The sequence below is a fragment of the Sminthopsis crassicaudata genome, chromosome 6 (assembly GCF_048593235.1).
Source record: "Sminthopsis crassicaudata isolate SCR6 chromosome 6, ASM4859323v1, whole genome shotgun sequence".
In the NCBI taxonomy this organism is placed as follows: domain Eukaryota; kingdom Metazoa; phylum Chordata; class Mammalia; order Dasyuromorphia; family Dasyuridae; genus Sminthopsis; species Sminthopsis crassicaudata.
Genome location: NC_133622.1, coordinates 151,931,177 through 151,950,160, shown reverse-complemented (window position 1 = coordinate 151,950,160; position 18,984 = coordinate 151,931,177). Strand labels below are relative to the sequence as shown.

The 18,984-nt window shown below is 34.3% G+C and overlaps 3 protein-coding genes across 6 annotated transcripts in view; 1 reads left to right on the top strand and 2 right to left on the bottom strand.

The window, feature by feature from the left end:
* LOC141546370 (putative E3 ubiquitin-protein ligase HERC6) overlaps positions 1–11,137 on the top strand; it is a 58,268-nt gene extending 47,131 nt beyond the window's left edge. For all 4 annotated transcript variants that reach the window (XM_074274128.1, XM_074274126.1, XM_074274127.1 and 1 more), the window contains exons 21-23: positions 274–457; positions 542–644; positions 10,699–11,137. In XM_074274128.1, coding sequence (XP_074130229.1) covers positions 274–457; positions 542–644; positions 10,699–10,913 — 502 coding nt within the window. In that variant the 3' untranslated portion in view covers positions 10,914–11,137. The remainder of the gene's footprint in view (positions 1–273; positions 458–541; positions 645–10,698) is intronic.
* Positions 11,138–15,910: 4,773 nt separating this feature from the next.
* On the bottom strand, positions 15,911–16,483 carry PIGY (phosphatidylinositol glycan anchor biosynthesis class Y). The gene has a single exon (XM_074274123.1). It carries the CDS (start codon positions 16,481–16,483, stop codon positions 16,268–16,270), a length of 216 nt encoding a protein of 71 aa, XP_074130224.1. The 3' UTR covers positions 15,911–16,267.
* PYURF (PIGY upstream open reading frame) lies at positions 15,911–18,377 on the bottom strand. The gene is made up of 2 exons (XM_074274122.1): positions 18,059–18,377; positions 15,911–16,697 (listed from the first exon to the last, which is right to left on the bottom strand). The coding sequence occupies exons 1-2, from the start codon at positions 18,274–18,276 to the stop codon at positions 16,556–16,558; spliced, it is 360 nt and encodes a 119-aa protein (XP_074130223.1). The 5' UTR covers positions 18,277–18,377; the 3' UTR covers positions 15,911–16,555.
* Between the last annotated feature and the right edge of the window lie 607 nt (positions 18,378–18,984).

Below are 18,984 nucleotides of genomic sequence, written 5' to 3'. Positions count from 1 at the left end.
TTCATAGTCATCTCCTAGAGTTATTTTTCTGGGTGTAGCTGGTTCAGTTCATTACTGAAGAGCCCTATACTCTTGAAATACTTTCTAACTTGCCAGATGTTTCTATATCCCCTCTTTTGATAGAGTTGTACAAAGTATAAAATTTTTATGTTGTATTTATATAAGTGTGAATTGGAGGATGAGAAAAAAGGAATAAAGTAACAAAGATGTGTGTGTGTGCAGACATATTATTTATATATATGTATATAAAATCATCTTCTTCCTTCCATAAAGGGAAACATTTATTTCCAAATGTATCAATTACATCTTAAACACATCTGTGGAAAACATTTATAAGGAATTTGAAAGAGGATTCTACAAAGTCTGCGAAAAAGAGATACTCAACTTTTTCCATCCTGAGGAACTTAGGGAAGTAATGACAGGAAACCCAGAATATGACTGGAAAAAATTTGAAGAGGTATGTAATAGGAGAATGGATCCACAGTTTTCTGAAAAATTTCTATATCTTCTCAATACATTTGTCTTTCTTTTCTTTCTCAAGAATTCGGAATACCACCATGGATACAATAAGTCACATCCTACCATTATTATGTTCTGGGATGCTTTCCATAGATTATCTCTGAAAAAGAAGAAGAAATTCCTCCGTAAGTTATTGCTTTTGATGAATCTAATTTTTAATGATAACATCTTCTTATGAAACTCTATTTATGATTGCTTTTCTTACTAATGTGCCTGTTACTACAGTCCTAGAGATCACAATCTATCAGCACCTGCCTGTGCTACATAACTCTTGTCCACATCTTCAGGAGAGGATATTATCAAACCTGATTCAGGGAGGAAGGAGGTTTTTCCTTTTTTTTTTTTTTTTTCAGCATCACAAGTATATAAATTAGGCATCTGTGGCAAAGTAGATTGAGCTGAACTTGGAGTCTGGAACAGTTAATTCAAATCCAATGTCAGATATTTACTATGTGATCCTGCACAAATCACTTAACCTCTGTCTGCCCCCAATTTCTTTAATTGCAAAATGGGAATAATAATATTTACCTTGAAGCATTGTTTCGAGGGGAAACAAAATGAATGCTAAATAAACAAATAAATGTTAAAACCATTTTGCACAATGCCTGGCACATAATAGATTAGTGTCTACAATTCTTTCTCTTTGTTTCCCCTGGATGAAACACAGAGATCCTTTATTCCTTGTTCTTATCATAGCATTAGATTACTTATGATTTTTATTCTATTTGTTTCTTTGATGATATGCTTTACACTTCTTTCACAATTCTTTGTGATGTTTTATAATCACACATGTAAGTCAAATACCCTTCCATCACCATTTTTGTGAACCTAAACATCAATTGTCTGGGAGCTGTAGAGTTCCATTACTCATAGCCATATTAAACACCAAAAAACAAACAAACAAACAAAAAAAAACCTGGCATTAAAAAAAAAGTCTGTCTTAGAAGTTTAGGAACATTTAAACAAATTTTCCCAAAAGCAATTAATTAATCTGCTTCAAAGGCCTTTTATTGAATGTAATTTTATTGCATTATAATCCAAAAGTGATGTATTTAATATTTCTGCTTTTCTGCATTCATTTGTGCAGTAGTTTATAGAGTTGAATTTATCATCCATCCTTCTACTACCAAGAAACCTACCCCCAAAAACCAAACCTATTTTTAGTGGACTATTTGGAAATCTAGCCATACCAATAATATGTTTTTAAAAAGATCGTCATAAGAGTTTATCTACCAATATCCATTACAGAGGATAAAAGTAGAGAAATTATGAAGAGAATTTGACAAGACCCCTCAAAATAAATCAGCATTTACTTTTGATAATTCAGTCAAACCCAGGAATAGTCAAGATGGACAAAATTTTTTTGTTGTTGAAAATACAGATAAATATAGTTCAGTAGTTAGGAATGAAATAGGTTGAAAACTTAAGAGAATTTACAAAAGCCTTAAATCTATGTATCATGATTATTTTCTTTGAAGAAAAAATATAGGTCAACTTCAGCAAAAAAACAAAACAAAACAAAACAAAAAACAAACAAACAAACAAACTCTATTATAGTTTAACATGTAGGAAGTTACTCATGACTAATTTGACAATCATTCCTGAATCAGCTGTTTATGTAAAGTTAATTCAGTTTTTAGAGCCCAAAATAAAATCATTCAACCAATAAATATTTATTTAGTGCCTATTAAGTACTAGCTATTGTGCTAATTACTGTGGATGCAAAGAAAGGTAGGAGACCATCTTTGCTTTCAAAAATCCTTAGTCTAATAAAGAGATGTTATGAAAACAGCTATGTACAAATTACATAAAGGTTAAATTAGAAATAATCAATAGAGAGAAAGTATTTAAATTAGGAAGAATCTGGAAAGAAGAAAGGAAAGCCAGTAAGTGAAGGGAGAGCTTTCCAGGAACAGAAAAGGAACAGTGAAAATGCCCAAAGTTGGGAGATATTGGATTGTAAGGTGTTAGAAAATTATACAGCAGTGAGGTGATTCAAGCCAGTTCCAATGGATTTGTGATGGAGAGACCCATCTGCTCCCAGAGAGAGGATTGTGGGGACTGAATGTAGAATACAAAATAGTATTTGCACCTTTTTTGTTGTTGTTTGCTTGCATTCTGTTTTCTTTCTCATTTTTTCCCTTTTTATTGTGATTTTTCTTGTGCAGTATGATAATTGTGGAAATATGCTAGAAGAATTGCACATATTTAAAATATATTGGATTACTTGCTGTCTATGGGGAAGAGCTGGGGAGAAGGGAGGGAGAAAAATGTAGAACACAAAGTTTTGCAAGGGCAAATGTTGAAAATTGTCTATGCATATGTTTTGAAAATAAACAGCTTTAAGGGGCAGCTAGATGGTGTAGTGGATTGAGTACCAACCCTGAAGTTAGGAGGACCTGAGTTCAAATCTAGTCTCAGACACTTAACACTTCCCACTTCCCAGCTGTGTGACCCTGGGTAAGTCACTTAACCCCAATTGCCTCAGCAAAAAAAAGAAAGAAAGAAAGAAAAGAAAAGAAAAGAATAAAATAAAAAAAGAAAATTGTAAAGGTAGGGAGTAAGAGATTATGAGGGGTTTTGAACACAGAGGATTTTATTTGATGTTAATAGTAATAGGGACCTATTTGAAAGTGATTGAGTTGGGTGATAACATGATCAGACCTGTGCTTTTAGGAAGATCATTTTGACAACTGGATCGCAGTGGAGACAAACTTGGGGCAGGAAACCTCACCAGCATGGCATTGCAATAGCCCAGATGTGAGGAGATGAGGGTCCATACCTGAATGTCAGTGTCAGATTATAGAAGGGGCCTTATAGAAGAGATGTTAAGAAGGTAAAATTGATAGCCCTTAGCAATAAACTGGATTTGGAAGGGTGAGAAAGAATGAAAATGATGACACCCAAATTGTGATGTTGGGTGGCTGGGGAGATAGTGGAGGCCTTGAAGATAATAGGGAAGTTTAGAAGAGAGGAAGTTTGGAGAGAAAGATAATTGAGTTCAGTTTTTAATTTGTTTAAGATATCTTTGGGACTACCAGTTTGAGATGTCCAGTATGCAGTATTCTATTGTGATATATGAGAAGCAGAAAAGTTAGAGCTAGATAAGTAGATTTTTTTAAAAATAGTTTTTAATTTTCAAAATACATGCAAAGATAGTTTTCAATACTCACCCTTGCAAAACACTGTATTCCAAGTTTTTTCCCCCTCCTTCCCCCCATCTCCTCCCCTAGGCAGCAAGCAGTACAATATATGTTAAACCTGCAATTTTTCTATTCATATTTCCACAATTATCATGCTGCATAAGAAAAATCATAACAAAAAGAAAAAAGGAGAAAGAAAACAGAATGTAAGCAAACAACAAAAAAGATGCAAATATTATGTTGTGTTCCACATTTACTCTCCATAATCCTTTTTCTGAATTCAGATGGCTCTCTTCATCTCAAATCTATTGGAACTGGCCTGAATTATCTCATTGTTGAAAAGAGATATATTACAGATTAATTTTGTTGGTACTGTATACAATGTTCTCTTGGTTCTACTCACTTCATTTAGAATCAGTTCATGTAAGTTTCTCCAGACCTCTCTGAAATCATCCTGCTGATCCTTTCTTATAGAACAATAATATTCGATAATATACATATGCCATAACTTATTCAGCCATTCCCCAACTGATGGGCATCCACTCAATTTCTAGTTTCTTCCTGCTATAAAAAGAACTGCTACAAACATTTTGCACATGTGAATCCTTTTCCTTTTTTATGTAAATAAGCAAATTTATGAATCATCATCTAGAGATGTTAATTGAATCCATGGAAATTGATAAGCTGAATAAGTAAAATAACATAAAGGAAGAGAAGAAGAGGGTCCAGGATAGTAATGGTGGATGGCCATGGTTAGCAGTCATGATCTGGATGAATATTCAGCAAAGGATAATGATAAAGAATGATTTGATAGAAACAGAACCAGAAGAGAATAATATTCAAAAAATAAAAAAATAAAAGAGAAGAGGATGATTGAAGTATCAAAGGCTGCAGAAGTCAAGAAGAATGAGGATTAAGAAAAGGCTATTAGATTTGAAAACTAAAAGTTCTCTAGTGAGTTTGAAAAAAATAATTTCAGTTGAATTATGGAATCAAAAGAAAGAATAAAAATACAGAAAACATCTAATTAAAACATTCAATTTGACCTATTTAAGGAAGTCATTGATACTCCAAAATGGAGCAAGACAATGGATTTGATGACCACATTATAAATTAGTGTAATTGGTATAAATCATAATCTCCATAAGAAGAAATTATGTGTAGAACCAAGAGAATATTGCATATAGTAACAGCAACATTGTATTAATAACTTTGAGTGAATAAGTCATTTTATCCAGTACAATTACCCAAATTAATTATAAAGGATATATGAAAAAAGACACTATCTACATCCAGAGAAAGAACTAAAAAATAGAAATGTGTATAGAATAATTTTACATATACACACACACACACACACACACACACACACACACACCTATTTGTGTCTAATGGTTGCCATCTCTAGGGCAGGGGGGAGGAAGGAAATTTACTTGATAACTTTGTTATATGTTTAAAAGGAATAGTAAGTTGTATACAATAGATTTGCAGTTTTATTTGTAATCATCGTTTTATTACACCATATTTTGGAAATGCTTGTTTTATTCTCTAAATTAAAGAAAATTTAGAGAACATAAGAACTTTAAAACTGGCTGAGTAAACTTTTTCATTATGCACCTTCATCAGGAAAAATACAATTGAGGATACACCCACAATAATGTATATTTATTTACATAGAGATTACATGCATGTACTATTGTTTTACTAATGATATACATTATAATACTTAATGAATACTCTTTTCTCCCTATGAGGAAAGAATGCGATTTCACCTGTTATTTCACAATATCCCTATGTAGTTAAGAAGAAAAAGATGGGGAAATAGTGAACATAGTATCTTCCAACTTTTTCATTATGTACTTCCTTCAGGAAATATATAATTGAACATACATCCTTAATAATGTATATTTACTTATATAGAATTTACATACATGTATTATTGTTTTAGTAATGATATACATTATAAAACTTAGTAAAAAGTAGAAATTAAAAAGGAAGTAAAAATAAAATAATATCTAATCCTAACAGTTCAGAAAGCCATTGGAATTTAATAAGTAAGGGAGACATCATTAGACCTGGTATTAACATTAAAATATTATCATCACTGTAGTTGTATAGAGAATAGAGTCAGGAGACTTGAAGCACTGAGAAAAGTTGAAAGGTTATTTCTATTATAATAGTCCAGCCAAGAGATAAAGAGAGCCTTAATTAGAGACAAATCATTATGAATAAAGAGAAGAGCTAGATAGAGATATGAAGGTAGAATAGAAAAAGTTTGGGAACTTGATGAGAATGACATTGAAATTGTGAATCTGGATAAATGGACAGATAGTGGTATTATAAAAAGAAATAGTTCCACCAACAAGAATTAGTGTCTCAATTTTTTATATCCCCTCCAACTTTGTCATTTTCTCCTTCAATCATTTTAGCCAATTTGGTAGTTATAAAATGATATCTCAAGGTTGTTTTAATTTAAATTTCTCTAATCAATCACAATTAAGAGCATTTTTGATATGCCTATAAATTGTTTTGATTTTTTCCTTAGAAAATTGCTTGTTCTGTACTGTAAACAGAAATAAGAGGGTTCAAATGAACTGGGTTTGGGAGGAAAGATAACATATTAAGCATATAACACACAACCTTTTCATGCCTATACATCCTGTGAAGTTCACACTACTCAAATGAAAAGTAGGGAGGTGAAGACATTACTCACTAGTCTTTGTCCCTGAGCACAAATAAGATGTCTGATGTAATATAAGTTGATCTAAGAGTGGACAGGGGAGACAAAGGTACAAGAATGATGAGATAAGGAATATGGAATATTGCCTGAGCAGCCTCCATGGATTCCTAGGTTGAATTCAATAAGTTGGGGTTAGGTACACTGATGCCTAACTAACACATCCAGGCTATTGGTGGGAAATGAAAGACAGGAATAGTGTAAGTAAATGGGTGAAATAAATATTGTAATTATGGAGGGGACAAAAGTCCATGATTGCACAGGGAGGATGAGATATGACATACCTTCTCACACTCTAAATGACTGATTATATATTCTTATGGGTCATGCTATGGCCCTAGTCTAATATTCTTTAGACTCCATCATGATGATAATATATCAGTTGAAATAATTATCAATAGCTGTTAGTGAAAGAATTAGAACTAAAACATATATACATTGACTACTCACTTCTAATTTCATACTACTTTAGACAAGTTTTTGCAAGGGGGTGCTTACAGATATTGACCAAAGAGAAGCCCTGATTTCTTGGAGTAGGTCTCTGCTTCTCTAAGTTTTAGGTTTAAATGAGAATCTGTAAAATTAGAAGTTTAGACTAAATGACCTCTAAGCTTTAAATCTTATGATCCCTGTGTTCCCTTCAACAAATTCAGTTCAATTCAACAAATATCCACTTAAGACCTATTATGTGCAAGAAACACATGAGCCAAAAAAATGGATTGTCATGGGGCAAGAGCAAGAGATGACCAATGAGTAGCCTGTGTTTTCTATTGGTAACCTTACAATGTGAAAAAAAAAGAGAAAGGTTCCCAGATGGACCACCTGTGGCAAGCTTATGGGATAGTGTGGACAAGGGTTACTCAGGTTTAATAGGCATAGACAGATTGCTATCTTTATCGTTTGAGGGAGTATTCATTTTAATGAGATCCCAAATCTATTTTGGGTGTATGAATATAAGTAAATCACTGCATAGATGCTGAGGATATATATAAATGAACAAATGAATGAATTAAAAACATGCATGAAGAATTTACTGTGTGAAAATCACTGTGCATACAAATACAAAATGCTTTAGAGAGGAGTTTTTTTATTTAGACAGTCACAAGGATGATGAGGGAAACCATAAGAAAGTAGATTGATATACTTGTTTTATTAGCTGAAAAGGGTAAGGATGGGGCAGGTAAAAAGTTGGCTGGAGTACAGAGCTTAACACAGTATCTAGAACATATTTTCATTAGTCTCCTTAGTTCTTTTTCTGGATGCAGATACATTTTCTGTCCAAAACCTATTGGGATTGCTTTCGATCACTGAACCATTGAGAACAACTAAGCTTTTCATAGGTGATCATCGCACAGTCTTGTTATTATGTATAATTTATTCCTAGTTCTGCTTGTTTTGCTCAGCATCAATTCATATAAACCTTTTCAGGTTTTTCTATAATCACCTTGTTCATAACTTTTTATAGAAAAATATTCCATTACCTTCATATATCATAACTTGTTCAGCCATTCCCCAGTTTATGGACATCTACTCATTTTCCAGTTCTTTGCTGCCACAAAAAGAGCTGCTACAACAGCTCTTTTTTTGGACATGGGGCTCCTTTTCCATCCTTTATTATTTCCTTGGGATACAGACCCAGCAATGGCACCACAGGGTGAAAGGGTATGCACAATTTGATAGCACTTTGGGCATAGTTCCAGATTGCTCTCCAGAATGGTTGGATCATTTTACAACTCCACCAATAATGCATTAGTGTTCCAATTTTCTCACATCCCCTCCAACATTTATCATTGTCTTTTCCTGTCATCTTAGTCAATCTGAGATGTGTGAGGTGGTACTTCAGAGTTGTTTTAATTTGCATTTCTCTAATCAATAGTGATGTAATAGTAATCAATAGTAGAGCATTTTTTTCATATAATTATAGATGGCTTTAATTTCATCATCTGAAAATTGTCTGTTCGTATCCTTTGACCATTTTTCAACTGGGGAATGACTTGTATTCTTATAAATTCTTAAACTTGTAAATTATATATACACATATATAAATTTAATAATAATATTATATATGAAGTATATATAAATTATATAATTTAATATACATATATATAATGTTTAAATTTATGAATTCTTATAAATCTTGACACAATTCTTTATATATTTTAGAAAAGAGATCTTTATCAGACATTGGCTATAAAGATTTTTTCCTCGTTTTGAACTTTACTTTTGATCTTGTTTCTGTTGGTTTTGTTTGTGCAAATACTTTTTAATGTAATCAAATTTGTCCATTTTGCCTTTCATAATGTTCTCTGGTTCTTCTTTGGTCATATATTCCTCCCTTCTCCAAAGATATAATAGGTAAATTATTCATTATTCTCTTATTTTTTTTTATAGTATCATCTTTTGTGCCTAAATCATGTATCCATTTTGACCTTATTTTGGTATGGTTGGGAGATAAAAGGTCTATGCCGAGTTTTGGATGTATTTTTCAGTTTTCTAAGCAATTTTTGTCAAGAGTGAGTTCTTATTTCAGACACTGGAGTTTGGGTATTTATCAAATAGTAGATTGCTATAGGCCTTGATTATTGTGTTGTATCTAATCTATTCCACTGGTCCACCACTCTTATTTCTCAGACAGTACCAAATGATTTTGATTACTGCTGCTTTATAATACAGTTTTAGATTTGTTTACTACTAAGTCATCACCCTTTGTATTTTTTTTTTCATTAATTCCCTTGGCATTATTGACTTTTTGTTCTTCCAGATAAATTTTGTTATTATTTTTTCTAGTTCTGTAAAATAATGTTCTGGCAATTTGGTATGGCACAGTGCCTAGAATATAATAATACATAGTAGTTGGAACCAGCTTAGCTATAACAGAGCCTGAAGAGCATTTCAAGGAAGCCTGGACAATGTGTATATTGTTCTTCTTGTTCTGTCCAATTTAGTCAGCCTCAATACATATAAATCTTCTCATGTATTTCTGGATTCTTTTTATCATTTCTTATAAAGCAGTAGTATCCCATTACATTCATGTACCATAATTTCCAACCTTATCATTTATCACTCTTTCTCTTGATTGAATGACTGATGGCCCCTGAACACATTTTAACATATTCCTTCTGAGCTTTTTTTTTTTCTTTTTAATTTAGTATTTTATTTTCCCCAGTTATATGTAAAAATAATTTTTAACATTTGTTTTTAATACTTTGATTTCCAAATTCTTTCATTTCCTCCTTCATCCACTCTCATTGAGAAGGCAAGCAATTCTATCTTATATATGTATAGACATGCAAAATGTTTACATAAAAATCATGTTGTGAAAGAAAACATAGAACCCCCTCTACACCTCCCAAAAAAACCAGAAAGTTTAAAAAGTATTCTTCAATCTGTGTTTGGACACAGTCAGTACTTTTTCTAGGTATAGATAGCATTTTTCATCATAAATGAATTGTCCTCCAGTCTTGGATCATTGTATTGGTGAGAATAACTGAGTTATTTTATACCTGATCATTTTACAATATTGCTATTACTTTGAACATAATACATTTCATTTGCATCAACTCATGGAAGTCTTTCCAGGTTTTTCTGAGAGCATCCTGCTCATCATTTTTAATAGCACAATAGTATTCCATAAAGTAATTTGTTCAACCATTCCCCAATTCATGGACATCCCCTCAATTTCTGCTTTTTTTTTTCCCCAAAAAAAGATCTGCTATAAATATTTTTTGTCCATTATAGGTATAAGAACAGAATGGTTCAATCAGTTCACAATTCTAGCATGAGTGCATCAAAGTTTCATTTTCCCTACATTTCCTCCAGCATTTGTTATTTTTCTCTTCTGTCCTATTAGCCAATTCAGTCCATAGGAGATTTTTTATCAGGCCATTTCTTCTGCTTCATATATTTTGTTCCCTTCTTTCTTTCAATTGAAATGTTATTCATTCTTGAAATTCCAGCTCAAAATTCCAGTTTCTACATGACTTCTTGATAACTAAAATCCCTATTTACTTTGTCTCATTCGTCAGTTAAGTACATACTATACTGTGAAATATTTTGCAATATTAAACTTTGTAATGTTATTACCATTTCAAGCATGAATGTCTTGTATACTCATCTAGATTATAAGCTTCTTGAGGGCAGGAATCATGAACTATACTTTGTATTGCTCCTGGTACTTAAAGTATAAAAATGTACATTATTCAATATAATTGCTAAATGAACAAATGAAATTTCTTCTCTGTTCTTTGAGTTTGTGCTCAGTCATTGGAAAACTACACTTAATTTTGTTTTCTTTTAAAGTGTTTCTTACAGGAAGTGACAGATTTCAAGCACAAGGAGTAGAGAATTTGGGAATTAAATTTTTCTGCCCTGCCTCTTCAAGGGAAGAAGATCCCCCAAAAGCACAAACCTGTTTTAATATTCTATACCTCCCACGATATTCTACAATGGAAAGAATGGAAAAAGCCCTTCAAATAGCAATCAGAAACAACAAAGGATTTAGCCCTTTGATCTAGAATTCAAACATTTGAGAAAAAAAAAAGGGACATAGGAACTGAAAATGCACAGTAAAATGACCACACTGCTAAGTTAATATATTCATGACTTTTTAAAAAGTGAAAACATAATTGTAATGAAAAATTACATGCTTCATTCCAATTATTATTATATCATTAGCATTTAATGCAGTGCTTTTGATGTAAAATGTGCCTATTATGGTACTTCTGGCTGTTGAATAAAATAAGATGAAATGATATCATTATAAAAAGGAGTAATTATAGGAGTTGATTCAAGGAAGGACTAGCTCAGAAGAAGAGACAAAGAGTGGAGCCTGAAGAAGTATTCAGATAGAGGATCTGGATGGAAGAGTGAAAAGTTCTTAGAGATCTGCCTTGCATGAAGGAATGAAGGAGGTAGTGCTGGAAGTAAATTCATGTAGGGTAAGAAGGAGATTAGCCTGTTTTTGTCTTGTGCAAAAAATTACTTTTTAGGTGTGGGATTTTTGGTTTTGTTTGTTCTTTGTCTTTGCCACATATTCATCTCGAATGATTATATATAATCATAGATCATTAGCATATTTATATTACTGATCCATTATGATTAAAAACTTATTGGTATAAGAGCTATGGCACATTTTTTGTCTCAACAATAAAAATTCATACTTAAATAGTATTTTACAATTTATTAAACATTTTCTTCACAGCAACTCTGTAAAGCAGTTAGCACTGGTATATTCTTAACTTTACACATGAGGAAACTGGAACTCATAAAGCAGAAGACTAGGAGTTTGAGTTTAGGACTTTGTCCCACTATTACTGGGTTATGTCACAAAATAATTGTTTACTAAGTGTCAAAGAATTCCCTACATATTCAAAACAACAAAACAGAAACCATGGTTGGTAACAAATTTAAAAACTCTCTCTCACAGGAAGTATAGAAACTCCTCTTCTACTCTTTCTTCTCTAATGTTTCTTCCTGGAATCTTTTCTGGTTTCCTTTGCATGTCCTTAAGCAAGAAACAAAGGATTGCTTTTTTAAAGAAAGCACAGCTTATTTGCCGTTTTACTAACATATTATTCAAATGAGCATTATACAAACTTACTTGTTAATTTCTGCTTTTTTCCAAACTTTTTCTAATAGGTTTTCCTGATATGAAATTCAACTGAGTAAAATTTAGGCCAATGGTTAAAGTTGGTCTTTATTAAAATATTTCTACACGGTATCAAGGCAACTGTAACATAACATAAAGAACACTGGTGGGAGTAAGTGTACTAGGGTTTTAGTCTTGGCTTTGTCACCCGGCTTTGTGACTGTTTAACCTTTCACCTTTGGCTCAGTTTCTTCATTATAATTCTACTCAGGTAGGTGGCACAGTGGAGTAACAGAGTTCTTCACAACTCACCCAATTCAAATGAAAAAAACAATTTATTATTCTTACATAAACATTTTACTCCTATGGTGCATTTGATCATATTAACCCAGTCTTTTGAGTTCTTTCTCTTAACTATTAGTTTATTACTCATTTGGTCATTATTACATTCTGCCAGATATTGTTACCTTGGAATGTGTTATTTCCCTCATTGTATTATGAGGTCCCTGAGAAAAGAGACCCTATTTTATACTTTTTATCCCCAAGGTAGCAGACCAAAATGGCGTGGGTACTAAATTTGGAGTTAGGAAAAAGTGGTTTAAAAGCTATCTCAAATTCTGGCTGTCTGACCCTGGATAGTCTCTTTAACTTTTTCCTTTCCTCTTGAACTCTTTAACTAAATTTCCTTATCTGCAAAATGAGAATGATATAGTGTCTACTTCACAAGGCATTATAAAATCAATGTTCTTGAAACAATTTTCCAAACTTAAAATTACATATAATTAAGTTATTAGGGAAGATGATCAATAAATATTTGTTTATCTATTTATTGCATGTGCTAAACTTTACTTCAAGTTGTACATAGGAATTTCCACTTAAAGAATTAAAAACAAGAGTTATTGCTAATTACATTGATTTAAACTTGTACATTATCTCAACTGTTCTAGGGTCCTCTGGTCTACTTTTCTTCTCCCAAGATTTCTCTTGACCTGAGTCATCTCTGTTAGCCCATCCTATGTGACTCTGGAACTGGTCAACCCTGTTTCTTTTCCCCTTGGTAGGGTGATGCTGTGAAGGTATGCCTAGCAAGTGCACCAGCATACATACCTGTTTATTCTCCAAGTATACTCCAGATGCAAATGCAAATGATCACACTAAGTTAGAGAAAGGAGAACTGATTAAAAGTGACCTTGATTATCTTGACTGGACCTGCAAAGAACATTAGGAAACAAGTACTAAATAATAGCTGAGAGGCAATGTGAGCAGTAGAAAGAACATTGGATTTGTAGCCAAAGGATCTGGGTTCAAAATCTTAATCTAACCCTTAATACCTATGGGACAGACACCAGGCAAGTCATATGATCTTTCTGTGACTTTTATATATCTTTATATGTCTCTATATGTTTGTATGTGAATATAACAGGATAGATTAATGACCAACTAGATTCCTTTCAGCTCTAAATCTATGATATTTTGACTAGCAGAATATGATATTATACTTCTTTAAATTCTAGAATGCATTATTCAGGGCAAAACTTATTAAACAGATAGCAAATTTTTTTTTTTTTTTAAAAGATGATCACAATGCTATATGGTTTAAGAACAGATTGGATGAGAATAACTTGTTTTGCTAAATGGTTTCATCAAATGAGATAATGTACTTAAAGTACATTGAAAATCTTAAAGACTTAGACAAATGTCAATAATTTATCAAGGGAATGCTATGGATAGAATTTATTTCCCCTCCCCCCCTGAGGCTGGGGTTAAGTGACTTGCCCAGGGTCACACAGCTAGTAAGTATTAAGTGTCTGAGACCAGATTTGAACTCTGGTCCTCCTGAATTCAAGGCTGATGCTTTATCCACTGTGCCACCTAGCTGCCCCCTATGGATAGAATTTAGATCCTTGCAAAGTAATCATTTTAATTTTGTGAATTAAGTTGGAAAGACTGTCAGCCAGGTAATTCAGGTAAAATTGGTTGCATCATCAGACCTAAAAAGCAAAACCAGAAGTTGCATTTGTTTTGTATATATTTTTCATTGCCTGTCTCATTCTTCATATTTGCATCCCTAGTCTGTAGTATATTGCCCAGCATATTGTGGGAACTTAATGCTTGATCATGTAAGTTTAAAGGTATAGTTAATTTGATTGTAAGTTAAAACTTCCATATCTATGCTTGATCATGTAAGTTTCTAGACTCTCCAAAAGTGGACATGGCTATTTTGGGATGTAAGGGATGCCACTTAAAAGTCTTCAGAAATTGATTAATCACTTGTTGGAGATATTGTAAAAAGGACAGATATGAGTTGGAATAAATGGCTTTTTTTAAGTCCTTTTCTTAAGGATAAAATACTGCCTCTGTAGTCAGACCTGATTTCAAAACCATCCTCAATTATTAACAAGTGACAAACTTTGGTTCCCCAACTATAAAATGGGATTAATCACAGTACCTTGCAAGGCTGAGAATCAAATGAGAATATTTGAAAAGTATTTGGCATAGTATCTGGCATATATAAATGGACATCTACTCTCCACTCTTACAACTCTTGACATTGTGAATTAGACAATAGCATAGCAATTCAGAAGAGTATCAGCATTTAGATCATGCCATTACTTTGGCATGATCTAAACATTAGTTTGTAAAAATATCCCTTAAGATCAGAAATTATTTAGTAATCACCAGATGTTTGTCCTTTGTCTCTTATTCAACATTAAGAAACAGCCTAGAGGTAGCATGGGCCTCAGATACTATCTAGGTGAACCTGCACAAACTTACTAAATCTGTGTATTCAGTTTCGAAATCCTTTCTAACTCCAAATCCATCATTTTTTTTTTAAACCTTTTAAAGTGGTAAATAGTTTTATGTAATGAGTGCTTCTCATGTAACATCTAAAATTTGGAATATTTATCCCTTTAAATTCTCTTTAGCAAATAGTTTGTAAAGTTCAAGTCTGATGACATCCCTCCTGCATTCAATAAACCCCAGTTCCCTATGGTTTCTGACCATATAAAAGTTCCAATTTAGCTTTTAAAGCAAGCTTTTTTCCAAGCTGGCTCCAATCTCCCTTTCCAACATTATTGGCGTTCTAATCCCACTCTATAGCCCAGTCTGACTTTGCTATTCCCTATATGTGTCTTTCCACCTTCTCTCTGTGCATCAATGTCTAAGAAGCTCATTGCCTTATCTTTATTTCAAAACCTATTATTTACTTCAAAACTGTGCTAGGTATCGCTTTTCAATACTTGGCTTTTCCTCATCTCCCCAACTACCAATATCCTCAATATCTTTTATATACAGGGTGACAAAATATGCAACAGGCTGGGCCTGGAGTGATTCAAATCTGACCACTTATTAGCCAAGTGACCCTGGACAAGTCACTTAATTCTGTTTGCCTCAGTTTAACTGTAAAAGGAACTGTAGAAGAAAATAGCAAATCATTTCAGTTGCTCTGCCAACAAAACACCAAATTACGATAGCTGGACACGACTGAATAATATTTATATATATATATATATATATATATATATATATATATATATATATATCTTCTTTTCCCTAGTATAAAGTGGAATTCCTTGAAAAGTAAGAATTTTTATTTTATCCTTGTATGCTCTAATATACATAGTAAATATATATTTGCTGATTGATTATAACTGTTTTCACAAGGCATTTCTGGAAATAAAAGCACAAAATGGAATTTCTGATATATATATATGTTATGTTATATATTTATCATATATATGTATATATATATATATATAAATTTCTACTTTATTGTAAACTTTTTATATGATCAATCTAAATGAATATATCTGAAACTATTTAAATAAACACATTATTTGGTGTAGGGCCTTTGAAATTTGATATTGTTATTTTCCATTGCCCAAAAGCCTTTAATCAATTAACCAAAATAATCCAACAACATTTTGATAAATGTATTTAATTTTAATTGAGTATAATTATCAAAACTAAAAGTCAAGCATTTATACAAATTAAGATTAGGGTTGTTAAATCCAACAAAGGAATTATTATAATACAATGAATATAGGGATTCCTTATCTCCCTCCTTCAACTATGGAAAAGAAGGCATAATAAAAAAGCTCATTTTTACCTTCTTTACTACTGAATCTCTTAAAGAGGTGAAATTCTTAAATTTGCTATGAAAATGAGATCATTCCAGTGTAATAAGAGTTAGGTAGAGTAAAATAAAAAAATTTTCTGCTTAAATGTAAATCACATGGCCTTACTACACAAAGTTTCTCAAGGTGGCCTCTGCTTACATTAATTGTGTCTAAAGAGCTTAATACCCATCCAAGTCCAGAGGTGGAAGAACACATAAACTGGTATGGTAATTGGCAAGAGAAGACTGTAAAAGCAGAGACTGCTTGTGCTGGTGCAACCATGGGGAAAATTTTCTTCTACAGAGGCAGAATAAAACAGTCCAGCTAAAGAGATCAAAGGAACAAGAACAGTCAATGTGGGTAAAGACAGAAACATTTTCCTTGACTGCTTATCTCTTCTTCCTCCTAATGTACTGTGTCCTGGAGTTTAGTTTCTAATAAGAACAGACTACTCTTGTTCTTTTTCTTCTTGTTGCTTATTCTGGTGTATCATTCTTGCTGCCTGTGGTATCATATTAGGAATACCATCAATGATTGGATAAGCAATTCCCAGTTCTTCATTAATCAGTTCATTTGTTGACATTTCATACCTAAGCAAAACAAAAAGTATGAATAAATCAATTATTTATGTTACAAAAAAGTAGAATGCCTAGAAGGTGGTTGTAAATATCTCGTCTATCCAGTTCAGTCCAGTAAAGGGATTACTGTTCTAATCCAGTCTAAATTTAAACTCTCCCATGCATAACTAAACTGTTACATAATTTTCCCACCTCAGACTGTTTCCATATAAAGTCACTTTTCTTTTCCTATTTTTATTATACCTTTTCAGATCTGCCTTTGTTCTGCCATGCTACACAGAAATACCAAATAACGCTGCCTACCCAAAACAATTTCATCCCTTTTAAGGGAAGTATAGCACAGGGAGAAACGTACTGGACAATCAGAAATAACCAGAGTTTAAAAGTTGCCTCAAACACTGACTAGCTCTGTAGATAGGGATTAAGTCATTTCACGCCTTATCTATGTCATCTGTCAATGGAGATCACAGGCTGGTTTGACAACCTTTTTATTGAGCAAGTACTCTGTACTTATATTCTATTTAAAGGATGTAGCATGTACACAAATACAAAAGTAATTTCTAGAGGCAAAAAGTACTAATAGCAAAGTCCTCCAGTAGGAAATGGCATCTAAGCTGTACAGGGAAGGAAGCTAATTAGTATAAGAGACATGTAAGTAGAGATGTGGGTACCGCCCTCACACACTAACTAGCTGCAGGAGTCACCTGCCTCATTTTCTTCACCAGTAAGATAGGAATAACAGGACCAATCGTGGGGCTTTAATGAGGAACTAATTGTGAAGCACTTAACATAGTGCCTGGTATAAAGTAAGTGCTACATAAATGCTAGCTACCATTATTTTAATTGTTAAAAAATAAAGTCTGGGAGGCTCAGCTAGTCTAACCCCCAATACAGAAATGAGATGATTTGCTAGGACCATGCAGGCGTTTGGTTATTGGAGATGGGTTCTGAACACAGATGACCTGGGCATTCTCCTCCCCCCCTCCCATGCTTCCTTTACACCAGCGGTCCCCAAACTTTTTAAACAGGGGGCCAGTTCACCGTCCCTCGGACTGTGGGAGGGCCGGACTATAGTAAAAACAAAAGCTCACACTCTTTGTCTCCGCCCCTCAGCCCAATAGCCATAACAGGCCGGCCGCAGAAACGCCCTCAGGGGTCCCCATCTGGCCCGGGGCTGTAGTTTGGAAACCCCTGCTTTACACACTCCCCCACACTGCCTGGGACTATCATTAGTCACTAGACCTTTCTGAGTCTCAGCTTCCTTATTCTCATGAGGCTGAAGCTGGATGAAGCGTGCCTGGGCTTCTTCCCGCTCGGGAGCCGGAAGGCACTGAGCTTGCCCCCGCCCCCGGGCTCCCCGCAAAATGTTTCACCTCAGAGGCTTCTTGGAGAGCGGGCACACCAGGACATCCAGCAGGGCCTCGTCAAAGGCCGAGGGAGGCGAGGCCTGGCTCGACCCTGGGCTGTCCGAGGCCGGCCTGGACCCCGCCAAATGCACCGCCCTGCTCCAGGCTGCCGCTCCAACGGACGCTGCTAACGGCTGCCTTCCCCGCAGCGCAGACGTAACTTGTCGGCACGGCCAGCTCAGCATGGCCCCTCGCGCAGCTGGCAATTCAAGGAGGCCTCGTTCTCTCCCCACCTCCCGCTTGCCCGACGGCGCCACGCCCCTTGCGTAAGGTTCTTTCCGGTGCACTGAAGAAGGAAGTCCCCGAGCACCGAGAGTTTTGCAATCCAGTTCCTACATCGTCATCGACGTGGGAGGAGCTGGAGCAGGTTATCTTTCAGTCATAGCTGAAGCTGGCTTGGTGACCCCGTGAGAAAGCTGCTTTTAATCCAAATCCATCAGTAATATCGGCATTGTTAAATCTAAATCTGGAAGGGACCTCAGAGGCCCCTATATTCCATTCTCTTCCTTTATAAAGCCTTCTCGAGGGTCCCCCACATCGTAAGCGTAGAAGATGAGCTCCTAGCCCCGATGCTGACTCCACAGCCAGCGTTCTTCCACTGTAACCGGGGTCTCTGCCATAACTCTCAGGGCCTTAGGGGCAATTCCCCCCCTCCTGGACGGAAGGACACCCACTCCACCCATATAGGGCACTTGCCAGCTTTTCTGCCGTGGCACACTTTACTAAAAACGTTACTTTTTGACTTTTAAAAAAGGTCCCTCAAAATCTTTTCCAGCTCATCTTTCCTGGCTTATATATTCCCCCCCTTTTACACGCTACAATCCAGGTAAACTAATACTATTATTTAGCTATTGTTACTGTTACTCGTAGAGGAAGTTCTAGTTCGTCTCTTT